At 38.8% G+C, this 19,540-nt stretch overlaps 1 protein-coding gene across 9 annotated transcripts in view; it reads right to left on the bottom strand.

The window, feature by feature from the left end:
• Nucleotides 1-19,540, bottom strand: part of myo18ab (myosin XVIIIA b) — a 121,113-nt gene that overhangs the window by 28,743 nt on the left and 72,830 nt on the right. For all 9 annotated transcript variants that reach the window (XM_077565381.1, XM_077565377.1, XM_077565384.1 and 6 more), the window contains 16 exons: nucleotides 18,838-18,979; nucleotides 18,451-18,610; nucleotides 17,783-17,969; nucleotides 16,493-16,700; nucleotides 15,980-16,089; nucleotides 13,313-13,378; nucleotides 11,930-12,058; nucleotides 7,317-7,460; nucleotides 7,074-7,163; nucleotides 5,215-5,334; nucleotides 4,647-4,758; nucleotides 3,229-3,356; nucleotides 1,955-2,109; nucleotides 1,674-1,797; nucleotides 648-755; nucleotides 395-487 (listed from right to left, as the gene is read on the bottom strand). In XM_077565381.1, the coding sequence (XP_077421507.1) occupies nucleotides 395-487; nucleotides 648-755; nucleotides 1,674-1,797; nucleotides 1,955-2,109; nucleotides 3,229-3,356; nucleotides 4,647-4,758; nucleotides 5,215-5,334; nucleotides 7,074-7,163; nucleotides 7,317-7,460; nucleotides 11,930-12,058; nucleotides 13,313-13,378; nucleotides 15,980-16,089; nucleotides 16,493-16,700; nucleotides 17,783-17,969; nucleotides 18,451-18,610; nucleotides 18,838-18,979 (2,076 nt within the window). The remainder of the gene's footprint in view (nucleotides 1-394; nucleotides 488-647; nucleotides 756-1,673; nucleotides 1,798-1,954; nucleotides 2,110-3,228; nucleotides 3,357-4,646; nucleotides 4,759-5,214; nucleotides 5,335-7,073; nucleotides 7,164-7,316; nucleotides 7,461-11,929; nucleotides 12,059-13,312; nucleotides 13,379-15,979; nucleotides 16,090-16,492; nucleotides 16,701-17,782; nucleotides 17,970-18,450; nucleotides 18,611-18,837; nucleotides 18,980-19,540) is intronic.

The raw sequence follows: 19,540 nt of genomic DNA on the forward strand, positions 1-19,540 counted from the left end.
CAACAACATTGACACTCATGTTAAATAAGAGTCAGTACACACCATCATTTAAAGGAGCGCTGCAAGTAACAATCAGCTTAATGATTGATTAATCTGTCGTTTGTAGTTTGTTGTGTTGAAGATGAGAGATCAACGAATCTTTACTTGGATTTAGCTATTAAGAAAGAGACGTTCAGGATAGCTTGTGCATTTGTATTGAATTTGCAGATTTACTTAGAAATTTTACAATGTAGCGCTTACAGCAACATTTTTTCAACCAGCTCAAGGCAGTTGAAGTCTACATAGGAGAAATATTTTTATCTCAGGAGACATCTGTTTGTCTACGTGCCAAAATGTGATTGAATGTGCTTCTCTAATTCCTAATTAATAATTGCTTTGTTGGTCTGTACTGTACCTGTTCCAACATCTGGATGGTTCCTGCTTGCTCATCAAGCTCCTCCTCCTGGTCCTTCAACTTTGCCTCCATGTCGCGAAGCTGCTTTCTCATCTGAATTAATCATAAAAATATTAAACATTTACTTCAAACAAAATGTAAATTTTGTAATATCATGGTATACAACTACTTTTTTGTATTTCAGAGCCAAAGATATGACACATCTGTATATATGGCAGTACATTTATGTTTCAAAGTCAGAGAGCAAAAAGACCTTGGCTAATGATGCTTCATCCTTGGACTCTTGGGAGTTGAGATCCTGCAGCTCAGTCTCGAGTTGGTCCAATTTAAGATTAATTGCACACACTTCCAGATCTTTGTCCTGTAGAACCAAACAGAATAAAAAAAAAAAAAAAAAGAATCCCAAGCAGGTTAGCATGAGCATACAGTACAAAAGAAAGGAAGGCCCACAAACAAATAATTGTGGACAAGATTCCTACAAGTTTTCCATCGTCAAAATCAAGTATTTTTAATACAGTGCCCAGATTATTTTTCAAGATCTTCCAGCATGGCACAGATTTAGTAAAACATACTACATGAGGATAGCTATAACAAAAATTAGGGATGTTATGTTGTTACATTTTAAGTATAGAAGAGGATTAGGGCCAGTGAAGAGAAAAAAAAGGGTTGGTAGGATTCTCACTTTATTCTCAGAATTCTGACTTTAATCTCAGAATTCTCACTTTATCACTTTGATCTCCAGAATTCTGACTTTAAAGAGAGAATTCTCCCTTAAATCTCATAATTCTGACTGTGACATAGAGCTATGAATTGTGGGGGGAAGTCAGAATGTCAGAATTTAAGATTCCCACTTTAAAGTCAGAATTTAAGATTCCCACTTTAAAGTCAGAATTCTGAAAATTAAGTGAGCATTCTGACTTTAAAGTCAGAATTCTGAGAATTAAGTGAGAATAAAGTCAGAATCCTGCCAACCCTTTTTTTCCTTACTCTTCTGTATTTAAGTCTCCACCTAGCAAGCAAACATGTCAAACCAGTCAAGTAAAACTAAAATGATCATATATTGTCTTATATTCACTTTTAACCAATCCAAATGTTTTCATTCTTTAGCTAAAATTAAGAAATTTGCTTTATTGGTTCAGTACTTTTGGAGGGGGTTGTTTCTGCAGCAACAATTCTGGCAAAGTGTCTGCTGAGAGTCAGTGAATATACAGATCCAATACAAAGCATACTATAAAGAAGATTTTGCAAATGGAGCAAGTATATACTGTACATACAGTACCTCAACCTGTTGTCTGAGACTGAAGGCCTCTCCGGTCAGTAAGTCTTTCTCTCGGGCAAGTCTCTCTCTGAAGGTCTTTTCCCTCTGCACCTCATCCTGAGCTGCACTGAGCTCACTGTCAAACCTGAACACAAACGCAAACAACACAGATTTGAAACATTACACAGCATGTTGCTGCTCTGCTGGCCTTTACAATATGTGGCAAAAAAAGAGAGAGTGAGATTAGGTTTGACAGCGTGTGAGAGTGTGTTTTGTTGTGCTTGGATTGGACATATACTAACTTCCTCTGCTTTTTCTCCAGATCATGGTTGCGGCTCTGTTGACCCTCCAGGTGAAGTTTGGTGTCTTGTAGTTCGGCCGTGAGTCTCTGTGCTTTTTTCTTTAGATGCTGGATATTTCGTTGTGATTCTTCGTTATCGGCCTGCAGGTCGCTGATCTACACAAACCCAATAGAAAAAAGTGACCATTCTTGCCTTACCCACTTCATTCATCCTGATTAGGGCACACACTTAAATGATTATCACTAAGTTGCACTATGAGGTTTTAAGTTTGTGCTTGCAAAAAAAAAAATATATATATATATATATATACTGTATACATATATATATATATATATATATATATATATATATACTGTATACATATATATATATATATACTGTATACATATATATATATATATATATATATATATATATATATATTTTATACACATTGTGCCATGTCTCAGTGCAGTAAAACTTGCAAAACTGCCACAGGGCACGGTGACACCATAATGTTTCACGGCTTGGTTCAATGTCTCCTCTCTACTCCTCCCAACAGATTTCTGTCAGGTTTGAAGGTCAGCAGGAACGAAAGGAATGAAATCGTAGGTCTCTGAATCAGAATTTAATCGAATCGTGGGCCTCAGAATCGGAATCGAATCGTGAGGTACAGATATATTCTCACCCCTAATGTTAAACCTTTGGCATTATTTGGGGTTCTACATACATTTTAGATAAAATACCATATAATATTCCACCCAAATGACAACAATAGACGAACACCGTTTTCTTAAACGAATACCACATGAAGCTATTTAGTGTGAGGCTTCACACTGCAATGCTTCTTAAAATGAGAAAACTCAAAACTTGCTGGGTGTTTTTTTTTTATAGGGCAGAGCAGTTTTAATAAACTACCTCAAATCTCATAACATTGATTAGACTGTAGTTTGGTTGACTCCCAACTCCGACTGGCGCTTGTAGCAATCCTTAGCCTCGGGTTTCAATTAATTTTTACATCGTCCATTATGGATGTTTACATGCTGTGTCCAATAAAAAAACATGAAATCATACCTGTTTGTGAGGTATTAGTTTCAGCAGATTGCGGTTGTTGATTGCTATGATTTAGATTAAGATCAGTTTGCATATTATGACTAATTCATGCAGAAATCTGGGTAATTCCAGAGGGTTCACATACTTTTTCTTACAATGTAAATTGGTCAGACTGAAATTATTAGAATAGATTACTTTTCAACATGTCTGCCAATGGATGCATAATGCAATTATTCTCTTACCCTCCTCTCCAGCTGTCGTTTGTTTTGCTGCTCTACTTCCAGCTTGTCATCAAACTCCTGGTGCAGTCGCTTCTTGGTAAATTCAATTTCTCTGATGGCTCTTTCATACTTTAGCCTCCACTCTCCCCCTGTCATGTTAGCACATATATAGTTCACACTTGAGAAAGTTTCATTTATTTTCTCATTCCAAATGTAATTTTAAAGTGGAGGACCCAAACACAGAATTTCAAAATGTGCATTCTGCATACTATTTGCTTGTACAATTCTGTCTTTTTCATTTCTATATGGGATAATACACACATTCAACTCCTCAAAATGTGTGTAGGCCTATATTTTTCTTTCTGTTTCTTCTTTTTTTTATTGGAATTTCTTAGTTCTGTTTTCAATACTTATGTGACATATAAAAAGCATGATAAAAAGCTAGTCAACTTCTATCTTTTTCCAGAAAATGTTTATTTTGAAAAAGTTTTTTCCTGTTCATATAACATATTACTGCGTTTTTTTTTTTTTAAATCCCTGTAATACAGACGTTGCAGCTTTTGTAAACATTCAAAGTATTTTATTTTATTACATTTTGTAGAACACTCAAAAGGTTATCATGAATCAAATTTTACATAATTTATTGAATCAATGTATACATGATAAACAAAGAATAATTGAGGAAAAAAGTATATTTTTACCTGTTAGTAATAATTAAAGTAAAATGAATGAATTCCAGATAGCAAGAATGAAAAGCAGATAGCAGGAAGGAAAACTGGGTATTGGGAACAAAAACTGGTTATTAGTTTTAGGGAAAGGCGGGAATCGGGATAGAAAACTGGCTTTCATGCAGCAACAGGTACTAAGAACATGCGCGTATATGTGTGTGTGTGTGTGTGTGTGTGTATTCTTATATGGAAAAAAAAATGTGTTAGGTCTTTTTAAGTTTATTCTCCATTTGATTTTAGGGTATTTAGTCTGGTTGATTAAAAGTTGATTAATATTAGATTATTTTAGCCTTTTTAAATTTATAGTCATATTCAAAAGCCTTTTCTTTCAGTGTTCAATGTTAAGCCAGTGATGTGCTTCCAGTTTTGCCCTACTGTGCCATTGTGTTTGACACCTATGATTTAGAGGTACATTATACCAATATCAACAGAATATTAGTTTTTCATAAAACAAAACAAACTTAAACCAATGTTTGCCCGTCAAGAAAGAGGACTCTACAAATCAAATTGTAGCTGTACATGCCCATACTATTCAAAGCAACGCCAGCTAAAAATCTTGAGCAGGTCGGACGATTGAGATTTTCAATAATGACGCCTAAGTTGACAAGTTCACGCCAACATACACAAACATGAACAGCAGTCTCAATACGTAGGTTAGTTATGGTTAATTTTTTGGTGTTTGCACTTGTGTAGGAAGGAATTTTTTTTTACCTGTTTCGTCATCATCCAACACTCCATTGAGTTCAGAGGCCCTGATCAGGCGAGCCTCCATCACTTCCATTTCCATAGATTCCATCTGTTTCTTCATGTTGTCAAACTGGACCTAATGGAAAGCAAAATACTCTTATGAGGATGAGCATTATAAATGAATGAACGTTTTAATGGTTTTAAACATGTTCAAAATTTCCTTGCAACAATAAAAAAGATTAAAACTGTTGGTGAAGGTTTAGCAAACATTGCGACCTTGTACGACGAGAAGTCAACATTTGCTAGCTTCACAAATGTAAATAAATAAATATGCTATTCTACATCTGTGTGTCGTACAAATAGATGTGCATATGTATGCATGGCGAGAAAAAAGCTTAATGCCTGTAAAATCCAAAATACTGTGGCAATTGTTTTGATTTATTCAGATTTTGAAGTGGGGATGAGTAGACGATTCATAGCATTTCTGTGTCACTAAGCGCATTTAGCTTCTGCACATGTAAAGTTGTACTCATACCTACGGTATATAAACTTACAAGCACAAATGTACCTGTGTGTGTGTGTGTGTGTGTACCTGCAGGTCCTGCATGTCCTTCTCAAGACGGAGTCTTTCAGATGTTTCAGTCTCCAGTAGTTGGGAAGCCGACTCTCCTGTATTCCGCTCATCAGTCAACTCTGATGACAGCTCAGTGATCTGATCACATATACACACACGCGCACGCACACAGACGCACAACAATAATTGCGCAAATTCACTTTATATTATCATGAATCCAAGAAACCACACCCCCGTGGTTCTTTATCCATCAACTCGTTTTCAGAACCGCTTATACACACAAGGGCCGCAGGGTGCTGGAGCCTATCGCAGCTGGCTTCGGGCAGTAGGCGGGGTACACCCTGAACTGGTTGCCAGCCAATCGCAGCATGGTTCTATAGTGTACATTTATTACCTAGTTTTAGCTACAAAACCCAACACAACCCTGTTCAAAAGTGTGGTTTTTGTGATATTACAAAAACAGAGATCTTACAAAACAAGCCATGGTCCACAGAGAGCTTCCAGACCATCAGAGAGAGCTCACTGTTCAAAGGTATTAGTCAGGAGATGGGTACAACTACAACAACAATTCCGAATTACAACATATACCACGGCTACTCAATGGCAGCTTATTAAAACAATACAGTTTACTGTTTTATAAAAATACATTAAAATAATATTTAACACAGGTTGCATGGCCCGTTAGAAAAATTAATTGCCCACCTCTGACTTGCAGTTTGACAGAGATCAGCTAACTTGCTTACACAGCTCTCTTGGGCAACAGTCCGCTGTAAAATCTTTTATTGCACCATGGACCACTTTAGCGTAAGGGCATATTTTGACGAACCGTCGAAGCTACAGCACATTGAAAATGACATCACACATCTAAGGGCTCAAATAACGACCAATCACGGATAAACTGTTTCCTGGGTTTGGTCATGTAACGTTCGCAAGCTGAGTCCTTAGACACTGTGATGTCATTTTCATTTGACAGCAATTAACAAAATGGCAGCCACCTGAAATGGATTAAAAACTGTGAATTTTTCCAATTAATTCATATTCCACAAATGGCAATATTAATCAAAATATTGTGTTTAGACTAGTGGTGCCGAATTGAACATATTATTGTAAAAAATATATACTTAAAAAAATTAATTGACTTTCCCTTTCAAAAAAGAAAATTCCAAACAGCTAGTCAAGAAATGGCGCGTCATGCTCCCCTGCCCCATTCCCGCTCCCGTCTCCTGCAGCATGGCTGCAAGCACAAAGGCAGAGACAGGCAGCAGTAGCAGCAGCAGCCCCCAGCCCTCCTCAGCACGGTTTTGCTTTTGTTTCTTTATACTATACAGTGATCCCTTGCTACTTCACGGTTCCAAAATTCATACATTACAGGTTTTATCTTGGGTTGGACCTCGATATTTTGTGTTTTTTTTTGGAGATTAGGAGTGGAATTTAACACCCGCGAAAAGTGAGGGAACATTGTAATTGAAAATTCCATCTTTACTTTAGTGGAGTCAAGTTTTTCTAAATATTTACTAAACACTAGTAGCATGCAAAACACAAACATGATGTCACAGCTTCTTTTGTTCTTGCTTACTGTTGTGATAAGCCCACTGAAAACTATGGAACAAGATTTCTGTGTGGTCACATTATTTTGTAGAAATCTGATGAGTATTCAACAATCATGTGAAATAAATAGGTAAATAATTATGACTTATTTATGAATAAATTACAAGAAGTACACTTTTTCTCACGTTTGGTATATTGGTAAGCATCTATACCACACATTGTTTGTTAAAAATACTTACCAATTGCAATTAATCAATTGTAATTGTTTATACAGCGATAAGCAGTTCGGAAAATGAATGGATGGATGGACGGTTGTTTATAAAGCTTACCCTGCTCTCAAGACGATCACTGTTGAGTCTCAGTTCATTCCTTTCTTTCTCTACCTTCTCCAGCTTCTGCTTCAGCTGGAGGATCTCTTCCTAGAAAGTAAATGGCATTAAGATGCATGATAGAAAATTAATCTCAATACTTGACTCATTAAAAAATTGAACTAATAATTGATTATTCATTTCTTTGCAAAAAGAAATCCAAGGAAAGCGGAAACCACCTGATGGTATGCGTTTTATGCTTACATCCTTGCCACGGATTTGTTCCTCGGTGAGTTGCACCTCAATTAAAGGTCTGACGGTAGTGAAAAGCTTCCACCATGGCCAACCTTTCACCCCACGATTCTTCTTTATGTTCTTCTGGATACAACGAATGGCTAAATCCTGGATCTGTCAGACAGAAAGCATACAGATTGAAAGTTTTCATTAGAAGACAAGAACAAAACAAGACTGAATGAGAGCCATCACTACAGACTTTTCAGCACGTTCAACAATACCAGACATAAGAGTCGCAACAAAATAATTCCGGTCCCATTCTTTCCATCCACCCCAATACCGCTCATCCTCATTGGGGCCTCTACCTCTCCTTCATACCTGACTCCAGAAAGGAAGCTACATATGCAACTTTGATACAAAACTGAAAGTGATGGGGTGGCAGCGAAAGTGTGGTGGGGGGTTGTCTATGGGCAACTATTTAATTTGGCTTAGTGTTGGCTAGATGGCAGCACAACTCGCCATGCTCCACCACTCTCAACTCTTGCAATGGCAATGAGATAGAGTGGAGCGAGAGAGAAGACTACTATCTGAAGGAACAAAAAGTTGTCAGGATCTGCTCTGTGTATTCCTCAAAGGAGGTTCACATTTTGTGTCATTGTGCAGGTTTTTTCCCCTCAATTTCTACCTTTTCTCTAACCCCATATACGTATACTTTCCCTGTAAAAAGGTGTAAAGTATGAGGGAGAATTGAGAGAGAAAAAACATATAAAAGGAAATGTAATAAATTGGAAAATTGTTTTTATACTTAAAGTATTGTCTTTGACATCTGATTTTAAACCTAGTGTAATTTATTGAGAAACATACGTATTTGTAAACCCAATTCCAATGAAATTGGGACGTTGTGTTCAACATAAACATACTACAACAGAATACAATCATTTGCGAATTATGTTCAGTCACGATTTTCATTCATATGCCACCGTAATTGCACACACAAACACAGATCGGCTGTGTTCGCCAGTCACTTCCTCAATAAATATATTTTTTCTTTCTCAAAGGAAGACTATGAAACCAGAGATGGGTAGGAGAGCTATTTAAATTATGGCAAAACTTGACGACATTAAACACGTTTTTATAGCACAATAGACCAGAAAATAAGTCCAAAATGAACAGGGCCATGTGTGCACAGCGATGACGTGGACTGCACAAAAAACGTCCAATATGTACATGGTATGTCATCATTTTGACACTTTATCGGCTTAAACCTTTCTTTCAGGGAGTCGGATGCTGTTGATATTTAATGTTCATATAGCTTACTGCCCGGGCCACAACATCTTATTGCGTTTTGGAGGAATTCCATTGGCTTAATGTAGCCGCAAGGGGTTACAAGCCAGTGTCTTCTTGTGTCAGTCCCAAGCTCGGATAAATACAGAGGGTTGTGTCAGGAAGGGCATCAGACGTAAAACTTTGGCCGAATCAATATATGACTTCCAAACCGGTTCGGTGTAGGCCTGAGTTAACAATGACCGGCATCAGTGCTGTTGACCTACATGGTGCCGGTGGAAACTGGACTACTTTTGGTCGAAAAAAGAGAGAAGGAAGGTGTGTTCGTAGGAAGAAAGAAAAGAGGAACACCAAGAGTCTAGGACAGAGTAGGGACTTTGAATGTTGGAACTATGACAGGAAAAGTTAGAGACCTGGTTGACATGATATAGAGGAGGAAGGTGGACATACTGTGTGTTCAGGAGACCAGGTGGAAAGGGAGCAAAGCTAGAAGTTTAGGAGCAGGGTTCAAGTTGTTCTATCATGGTGTAGATAGGAAGAGAAATGGAGTAGGAGTTATTGTTAAGGAGCAGTTTGTTAGGAACGTTCTGGAGGTAAAAAAAGTGTCAGATAGAGTGATGGGCCTGAAGCTAGGAATCGAAGGTGTGATGATCAATGTTGTTAGTGTGTATGCGCCACAGGTAGGATGTGAGCTGGAGGAGAAGGAGAACTTTTGGTTGGACCTTGATGAAATAATGCAGCGCATCCCTCGAAGTGAGAGAGTTGTCATTGGTGCAGACTTTAATGGACACGGTGCAGGAAATGGTGATAAGGAGGTGATGGGCAAGTTTGGTATCCAAGAGAGTAATGCAAAAGGACAGATGGTGGTTGACTTTGCAAAAATAATGGAAAATGGCTGTCGTGAATACTTTCTTCCAGAAGAGGCAGGAACATAGGGTGACCTACAAGAGTGGAGGTAGGAGTACACAGGTAGACTACATCTTGTGTAGACGGTGTAACCTGAAGGAGATCAGCAACGGCAAAGTATTGGTAGGTGAGAGTGTAGCCAGACAGCATAGGATGGTAGTGTGTAGGATGATTCTGGTGGTGAGGAAGACAAAGACGGCAAAGGCAGAGTGGAGGAAAAAACGGTGGAAGCAGAAAAAGGAAAAGTGTTGTATGACTTTCACGAAAGAGTTGAGACAGACTATGGATGGTCAGGACTTGCTTCCAGATGACTGGACTACAGCAAATGTGATCAGGGAGACAGGTAGGACAGTCCTTGGTGTGTCATCTGGAAGGAAAGGAGATAAGGAGACTTGGCCGTGGAATGAGGAAGTGCAGAAATGGATCCAGAAAAAGAGGTTAGCTAAGAAGAAGTGGGACACTGAGAGGACTGAAGAAAGTAGACAGGAGTACAGGGAAATACAGCGTAAGGTGAAAGTAGAAGTGGCAAAGGCCAAACAAGGGGCTTACGATGACTTGTATTCTCGGTTGGACATTAAGGAGGGAGAGACTGATCTATATAGGTTGGCAAGGCAAAGAGACAGAGATGGGAAGGATGTGCAAAAGGTTAGGGTAATAAAGGATAGGGATGGAAGTGTGTTGACAGATGCCAGTAGTGTGATGGGAAGATGGAAAGATTACTTTGAAGAGTTGATGAATGAGGAAAATGAGAGCAAACAAAGAATAGAAGAGGTGACTTGTGGATCAGGAAGTAGCAAAGATTAGTAAGGATGAAGTGAGAAGGGCATTGAAAAGGATAAGATGTGGAAAGGCACTTGGTCCTGATAATTTACCTGTGGAGGTATGTAAGTGTCTAAGAGAGGTAGCAGTAGAATTTCTGACTGGGTTGTTCAACAGGATGTTAGATAGATAGTGAGAAGATGCCTGAGGAATGGAGGAGAAGTGTGCTGGTGCCCATTTTTAAGAACAAGGGAGACGTGCAGAGTTGTGGCAAATAAAGAGGAATAAAGCTGATGAGCCACACAATAAAGCTATAGAAAAGAGTAGTTGAAGCATTGTGTCTTTGTGTGCAGTAGGTGTGACGGAGGAGTTCAAAGTGGAAGTGGGACTACATCAGGGATCAGCTCTGAGCACCTTCTTGTTTGCTATGGTAATAGACAGGATGACAGACGAGGTTAGACAGGAATCTCCATGGACTATGATGTTTGCAGATGACATTGTGATCTGTAGTGAGAGCAGAGAACAGGTGGAGGAGAAGCGAGAGGCACGGAGGTTTGCCCTGGAAACGAGGGGAAAGAAGGTTAGTCGTAGAAAGACGGAGTATCTGTGTGTGAATGGGAGGGAAAGTGGAAGAGTGAGGTTACATGGAGAAGAAACCAAGAAGGTGGAAGAGCTTAAGTATTTAGGGTCAACAGTCCAGAGCAATGGAGAGTGTGGAAAAGAAGTGAAGAAGCGTGTGCAGGCAGGCTGGAACGGGTGGAGAAAAGTGTCAGGTGTGATAGAAGAGATTAATCTTAAATGAAAAGAAAAATGTATAAAACTGTGGTGAGACGAGCGATGTTGTTTGGTCTGGAGACAGTCTCACTGAGGAAAAGACAGGAGGCAGAACTGAAGGTGGCAGAGATGAAGATGCTGAGGTTCTCTTTGGGAATGGCCAGAATGGATAGAATCAAGAATTAGTACATCAGAGGGACAGCACATGTTTAGAGGCTTTGGAGGTAAAGTCAGAGAGGCCAGACTTAGATGGTTTGGACATGTCCAGAGGAGAGATAGTGAGTATATTGGTAGAAGGATGCTGAGTTTATAAGTGCCAAGCAGGAGGTCTAGAGGAAGACCAAAGAGGAGGTTTATGGATGTAGGTAAAGAGGACATGAAGGTAGTTAGCGTGAGAGCAGAGGATGCAGAGGACAGGGTTAGATGGAGGTAACTGATTCGCTGTGGCGACCCCTGAAAGGAAAAGCCGAAAGGAAAAGAAGGAGGAGGAATTTCATCTGCTTGACTGTCCATGCTGCCCACAGTGAGTGGCACATTGAGCGCATTTAAAACATGAAATACGGACTAAAAAATATGTTATCTCCAACCTAGATTTTTGTTATAGAAATATGATTTGCGTGTGCTGCTCCAAACGGAGCCTGCTCTGCCTGAACATAAGCACGCACTCTTACCGTAGTATATGGGCGTCAGAGTGAATTTATGAATGGGACCTTGGAAAGAACTTTGCAGACACGTCTTATGACGGTGTTATGAGCAAATGCAAAATGATGGATTCACAATGTCTTTGACAACAACGACTAATTAAAATGACAAAAACAACAAAATGCACATATTCCAAACCCTGTCGAAACGCAACATTTGCAGCTCAGCGGGATAGGGGCTTAAGCGTTAACCTTTCCTCAAATGTGTAGAAGTCTTACCTTTCTCTTTTTGAAAGCTTGCCTGGCCAAATATCCCCTGCACGCACCCTGGAACAGAGAGATATTTCTTCTGGTCTGAACAACCCGTTGCTCCTCCAGCCTTGACAGAGTCCCTGCTCTGAAGAAAACCTGAGCAAGGAAAGCAGAAAAAGACACATTAATTACACCAAGTCCCTAACTTAAACACATGTTAAATTTTGTTTTGAGATGTTTTAGTCACTATTATAGCAATTTTCAAGAATTCAAAATTTTAAACTGCATTTCTCAACCACTGCAAAGCAAGCAAGGGAAGTAACAGCACATTGTTAAGGTTAAGGAAGTCAATGTCACAAAAATTTCACAGCATCACAAAACATAATGGGTCATATTTTCGTTCCCAGCCAAGTCTAGCGCAAAGTGCAGTCTAACTTTGCACATGGGCGGAGTTTTCTTTCTTTTGGCATTTTCGTAGACGGGTGCAGTTCAAAAGGGGTGTTTGCGCTATGGCGCGCCATTATTGGACGGAATATAGCCAAGACCCGGCCAATCGTTGTGGCCTCCATCATTTGCATTGAAATCAGGGGAGTCAGGAGCGCACGCCGTGCTTGACTTTCGTGGAAGCAAATTGACTTGGGGGGGCTCGGAACGATGAAACTGGCGCGCATAATGCGTTTATACAGACAAAATGCAAGATCACGTGACTTGGTGACGTGGGCAGTTGAAGACTGCTTGCAGGCCCTGTTTGTGCATCCGTGTGGGACCCCGCCCTCCACATCCCGGCCCCGCAACTTGTGACGTGGTCAGTCGGAGGGGTTTGATTAATCTAAATATCTAAATATTTTGAAAATGACAATGATCATAATTTGTCCAATAATTCAACTAAAAAGGAGGAAGCGTAAAACAAAAAAACCTTAAGACAGTAGCTGAGCATCGTCATGGGCACACAGCTCAAACTATACTATACTATATGTAACTATGATTGCGTAAATAATGCAATTTTCCAACGTGCCCCCCGCCCTCCTACTGACGGCTATGTTCTTTTTCAATTTAAAGAAAGATAAAACCAAACAGATTGGGACATCCTTCATCACGCAGCCCGATAATGACCCAAACACAAAAGACAAAAAGACAAAGGAGTTCACCCAGGGCAAGTCAATCACCGTACTTAATGTAGGTCACAGGCATCATGTAGTTATTGCAAGCAAATAATTTGCAACTGAATATTTTATTGTATTCACTTAATAATACTGTCTACAGTCCACAGTATATTTTGCTCAAATTCATTGTGAAATCTAAGCATCATCAAGTTTTGTAAGGGTCTAACCAATTTCTACACTAGAACGGAAACACTTTACCGGTAAGCAAATATGTAATTTTAATAAAAACAGTATGTCCTCCACTCACCCGGCTTAGTCCCATATGGTAGTTGCTTTTCTCCAAATCCAAGGATTCCAGCAATTCCTCCACTGCCTGGAAACCAAAAATACAAGAAACTGACACATACGGTACACATGAACAATTTAACAAATCAAATGACATTATTGCCCTTAGAATGTAGGCCTCTTTACCTCCACCCAGATCTCAGATAAAACACATTGTATCTGCAATTGGAAGATAGAAGTACAGTGTATTTACACTACTACTGTGATGTACAGTGATTATTTATCTCTTGACATCACTCGCGATATCACTAAAAGCTCTCAAAATCGTTGTCAACAGTTGTTTTCCTTGTGGTTTCTATCTTGTTCAGGACATTTAATGTGGTGGTATTGACTATGGCCAATATTTGCACATACTTTCCAAATGCTCTAAGATTCACACCCAGCTCACTGATATGTGTCAAAGCTAATCCAGTGATTGTATGTTCAAAACACAATGTTTTGTTTTACCTGTGTTGTATGAGCTTGTTTTGAAACAAACTGTCACATTTTAATGTGCAAAGGGTTGTTCATGCATTAGACACAATTCTAAACAGTAACAAGGTTACTGATACTGTCCAACAGAACATGCTTTATTCTAACAGTCACATGGTACTGTAGAATCAAAAAGTGGTGCTGTACTTCACTATGGCTGATAATCTTGAATGAGAGTCAAATTATACCATATTGTTGTGTTCTGGAGGGATTTCAGCAATGGCTTGGGCCCTGGGCAATTTCTGTGGCTACATTTGTGGATAAAGAAAGGGAATCCACAAACCTTTCCTTCAGAAATGAAATTCAGCAGATTAATTGAATTTGGCAGAATCAATCTGTGAGATATCATACATAACTCTATGTGTATAACCAAATTGAGTTTGATACTGTACATCAGGTGCTAAAAACAAGACTAGCAAGAATGAAAATGGTGAAGAGATGTTCTTTATGTAACAAACCCTTGTCCAACTGATCATGGACTGGCTAATCACAACTTTGAGCATTCTGCGTCAACAGTATGAGGGAATGTTCAAATTATTCTGCAACACGCACAAATCACAAGATAAAGAGACAACAACATGGCTATGTTCATGTGTGTGTGTGAAAGCGAAGGGTAGGATGGGGGAGGTGGTAGTCAAGGGAAAGACAAGAAGAGTGCTCCTCCCATTGTAGGTAATAATCAGTATAATAGTCATATGCTACCAGCCTTAGCAATTAAAATTAATTACCCGTATACACAAGTGTGCTCTTGGGCAGGAAGCGAACGGCAAAGTGAAAGGACAACATTGGGTTGTTGTTTGAACCCCACAAGAAGAGGGTGAAAAACATGATGACATAATTATGGAACACCAATTGGGTGTATAGTTGACTCCCACATGCTCACGGTTCGACACCTGTGAATTCCCATATTTATATATATATATATATATATATATGTTTGCAATATTTTTGTTTTGTTTCCTTTGAGTTCTTGTTCTTGCGCTGTATGCACTTTCAGCAATTTCAGTAAGCTACTTGGTATTTTTTTTATTTTGCTTGTAAATATTGACCATTTGCGCAGACGTCACGTAATCATGTGACTGCCCTATGACGGACGGCGGAAGGAAATGATTGTTGAATGGAAGTGGACGTGACCTGGAACAATTTAGTGACTTAGAGACTGCTATTTTACAAATTAAAAGTTATTATTGCCCATAGAGCCATGGAATCTATTACTTCAACCGAAGTTAGCCTGTCAGTCGAAGTTGCACATTTAGTCTGGACTCAGAGAGCGCGATATTTACTAAAGTTGGAGATCGCTAGTTTGAAAACAGCCTTTACCTTCTGTTGCTTGCTGTTTTTACTAAGTTAATCAAATCGCTGACTTTGCCGTAATTGATCTAAAAGCAGATCTAAAAGCTCCATTTGGAGGGACTGTGCATTTGCCCGTTTATACACGTGTGGCTTCTTTTGAAAAAATTACAACATTCTTAACTAAAAATACGTTAAACATTGAAATTTGTTAATAAGATCATTCTACGGACATGCCATTCAAAACAAAATAATTTTACTTCTCGTTTGCTCACTCACTGTTGGATAAGAGCAGTTGGTTTGTGGCATGATGCCTGGATGGTGAAGGACTCCTCACACGCTCTCTTCCCGGCATTCAAGAGACTCACACCTAGTTGCGTGCTACAGTGTCCAACCAGCTGGACCCAGAGGAGATGCTGCTTTGTTCCCAAGCCTATTTGCCTCCGACCTCAAGTAGTACTTATTTTATTTCTATTCTTACTCATTTATTTATGTTGTAAAGTTGTGTCTATAAAGCCTCTCTCTGCTCCCTAATTGCCGTATGGGACTAAAAGTTTTCTGAATCTAAAAATATATCTAAACACCCATTCAGGTTTATATTCACAACAATGGCAATTTAAAGTCTTCAATAAACCTCAGTAGCATATTTGGGATGTCGGAAGAAAAAGAAGTACGCAGAGCAAACCTACTCAAAAACGGAGTACAGGCAACAGAGATTCTCCCGGACCTCCTGACTGTGAGGCAGATGTGATAACCAGTACAATATTGGATCATGCAGTTTTAATATTGTACAATGAAAAAAGAGGTGAATGTCTATTATTTCATCCACCATGCCAGATTAATAAACACTGAAAAATATTACTCTCACCCTCTTCTCATCAGTCACAATGTAGTGTCGTCCATGCTTCTTGGTCAAATGTGGTGCAAGGACATCAAAACGCCTTCGGAACTCCGAGAACACCATGTGGTCTGGGTATCCTGGATGCAAGTTGGAAGAATGAACAAAGAAAGAAGACAGCAAAAACAAACATCTTAAGAACAGCCAACAGCATTTCAAGCTTCTACAGATGACCACAAAGAATACTGGGGGGTAAAAATGACAGAATAATTGGTTAAATTGAGATAAGAACAAATCTTAAAAATGGCTACAATTTGCATAACAGTTGTACAATGAATGCAGCTACGGTAATTGTCAAATCTAAGTATTTGTCTCCTGGTCACTCACAAATTAAGAAAAAGGTATACACTGTTAGGTTTACATAAACAGCCTTAATACTAAAAAACAAATACGATCAGAAAACATTGCACCAATCAAATACTTCCTTTTATTTATATGATTTTCCTAATTACAGTTATTTGTGGAGAAAACTTAATTAATTACCTTGTCTGTAGATGCGCAGTGCATCCAGCAGTTTGGATCCTCGGAGCTGAGCTCTTAGAAGACCCACATCTAATGTCATGAGGCCTGAATCTGCACTCTCTCCATGTGTAACACGCAGTTCGCTTCCTCCACCAACCGCCTCTGCTTTGGGCAGCAGGCAATGGACAAAATGGACTTTGGAGCGACGCACCATGTCAATCAGGGCATCCTAAAGAAAAAAATATGTAATTCAATTTGCTATTGCATTTCTCCAAAATGTCTAGAGCCTACCTTTTTGGAAATGTACATATACACATAAATATAATATACAGGAAAGTGCGAAAGTAGGTATACAGTGTTCCCTCACTTTTCGATGGTGATACATATTTTATTTTATTTTATTTGAGCTACCACCCTTCTAAACACTTATTACACTTAAAAAAATAAAAAATAATTAAAATGCAAAATGTAAAATCCGAGCCATTGATTATAGGCTGCATTCATAAATTATTGTGAGTGGATGTGAGCGCCGCACCTCGGCAGCACGTGGAGACAACGAAGATAGAATATCAGCTTAACTCATTAACTCCCAGCCATTTTCACTGAAGCAATGCCTTTCACCCTTGGGCTCTTTTACTGGATATCAACTGATTTTGCAAGGCCCCCAGAATATTGTGTTCTATTGCTATAAAAACATGCAACCTACCAAAAGAAAGATTAGAGTCTCTTCTTTCATTAACAAAAAAAGTACATTTGTATCTGTTACCGGTTTGCAGCAATTAGCATTAGAATATATCTAAGTTTCATCATTATTCACAAACCTGTTGTCGGAAAAGGAGCTTGTTGCAACATGGCCCTGGTTGATCTCTTATACTCTGCTGCCACCTGCTGGCCGTTTTTTTGTGGTAATAACTACCATTGCTTTAAGCAACCTCCTCAGGTCAGAGGCTGCATCAAAGCCTTATCTTAGCTCTACACATAAAAAATTAAAACGTAAAAAATTTATGAATATGTTTTTGGGACCATGTCAATATTTAAAATAGAACGTTTGTATACGTTTTTGGGAGCAAATAAGTAAATAACTACATTCAAGTTTTTCTTTCTAATGCTAAAATGGCTTACCTTAACCAGAAACCGGGTTACAAAAGTCAAATGAAAATCTGCAATAGAGTGAATCTACAATAACCAAACCACAACGTTGCGAAGGAACACTGTACAGTAGTATCACATTGATGAAATTAGTGACAATTATGAATGTGTTTTTTTATGTTTTGTTTCGACAAATAGAGTATATACATCTTTTTTACTTACCACCTGAAGTTTGACCTGAATACACAAACTCTTCTTCTTGACAGCAGCTACACCTGTAGTGAAGGTCTTCCTCATGCTAGTGGCCCGTCGCAGGGCCAGTTGTGAGCTTCCTTCCAGACCAGCAATGGAGCCTGATAACACTGTCGCCCCACTTGCTCGGCCCATAAACAAACCGCTGATGTTTTTCCTTTAATGTGACACATAAAGTACAGTATCATGTGGCATTATGTATACTCTAAAAACAGCTGGGTCAAAAAAAACAACTATGAGTCAAAAATGGACCGATCCTCTACTTGGGTCAATTTGAGACAACTTTGAGTCAAGAAATAGGTCTTTTAGTGTAAAACAACTCTTAAATATTGGTCAGATCCTTTACTTGGGTCAAAAAAAAAGGGGTAATTTCGTACTAAAAAAAACACAGAAGTCAAATTTACCCATAAAGTTGATTGGTCAATTTTTGATCCATAATTGGGTTACTTTTGACCCAATTGTTTTTAAGAGTGTACTGTATATGTTTAATAAAGGACTGGCTTGGCTTTTTAAAATAATAATAGTCAACACAATATGCACAGTTTCTTTAATCATATTTGAAAGTTTACTCTCAATGTTCTGACTGGTTGATGATCCCTCTGAAGCAGTATTGCCACACTAATATCAGAAGATCTTACTTTTGGGAGTCTTGCAGTAGAGTGGCTGCATTCTGGGCAGCAGGGTTATGTTTGGCATGGCTAAGCCAGCCTTGAGTATTGTATTCCACCCAGTCCGTCCCATGACTGTGGCCCAGCAGAAAGGAGTGGGGCTTCTGTCCTCGTAGCAGCAGATTGGCTCCTGTAAGTGTATCTATTATTCAATTGATGCCAGAATGTCATGAATTGATTGGTCCAATGTCTTTAATGTGATCTGTGGTGAGTATGGAGTTGCATATTGCTATGGAACCTTAATATGCTGACAATTGCTCGGACTAGCCTGATTTGTCTCTGGTCTGTCTGTATAGCTGTGTGTACTTTTACGGTATCTGTAGTGAATAGATGTTTTAATTGACAGTTACACTTCACCTTTCTGGTCTCCCTGTGCTGAGCCATAGTAGTTGAAGAGCCTTTCCAGCATGGTCTCCTCTGAACCGCCAGGATTAACTGCCTCTTCTTCCATCAGCCAGAGAAGGCCACGGGCTTCATCAGTCCTGGCCAGAGTACGAACCTGAAATATACAGCAAAGATAAATCAGTTTTGACCCAACATATACAACAATTTCACATAAATCACAAAAAGACACATCTGCTGCTCATCCAACAACACTACAACTATTACATTCCTGAATCTAAAGCATTGAATGTTGATTCAAAACAAATTTCTTGATTGAACTTCACTACTATCAGTATTTCTTAACAACAATACAGGATACATATGAGAAAGAAACATTGAGCCAGAGTATTTTATTTTTTTTTTAAATCAACATATTAGTGTTCTAAGACGTGCTGTACTGTTGCAGCTAAATTATCGACAAGATAAAAAGGTAATACTGTAGAAAATGAAATCCCAGTGAACAGAAATAGAAAGGTGGAATATTACCAGGTTTAATAAAAGTAGAAGAACTAAACATTGTTGAAAATAAATCTTTAAGAGTAGTAAGTACTGTAGTCACACAGTAAAGAAAAATGCAATCTTTTGGAAAATGTTTGCATTGATAATCAAATCATAATTTACTCCGATCATAAAACCATATTAAAAAAACGCAAGGATAAAAAGAAAAAAAATCTCA

The sequence above is a fragment of the Vanacampus margaritifer genome, chromosome 5, assembly GCF_051991255.1.
Source record: "Vanacampus margaritifer isolate UIUO_Vmar chromosome 5, RoL_Vmar_1.0, whole genome shotgun sequence".
In the NCBI taxonomy this organism is placed as follows: Eukaryota; Metazoa; Chordata; class Actinopteri; order Syngnathiformes; family Syngnathidae; genus Vanacampus; species Vanacampus margaritifer.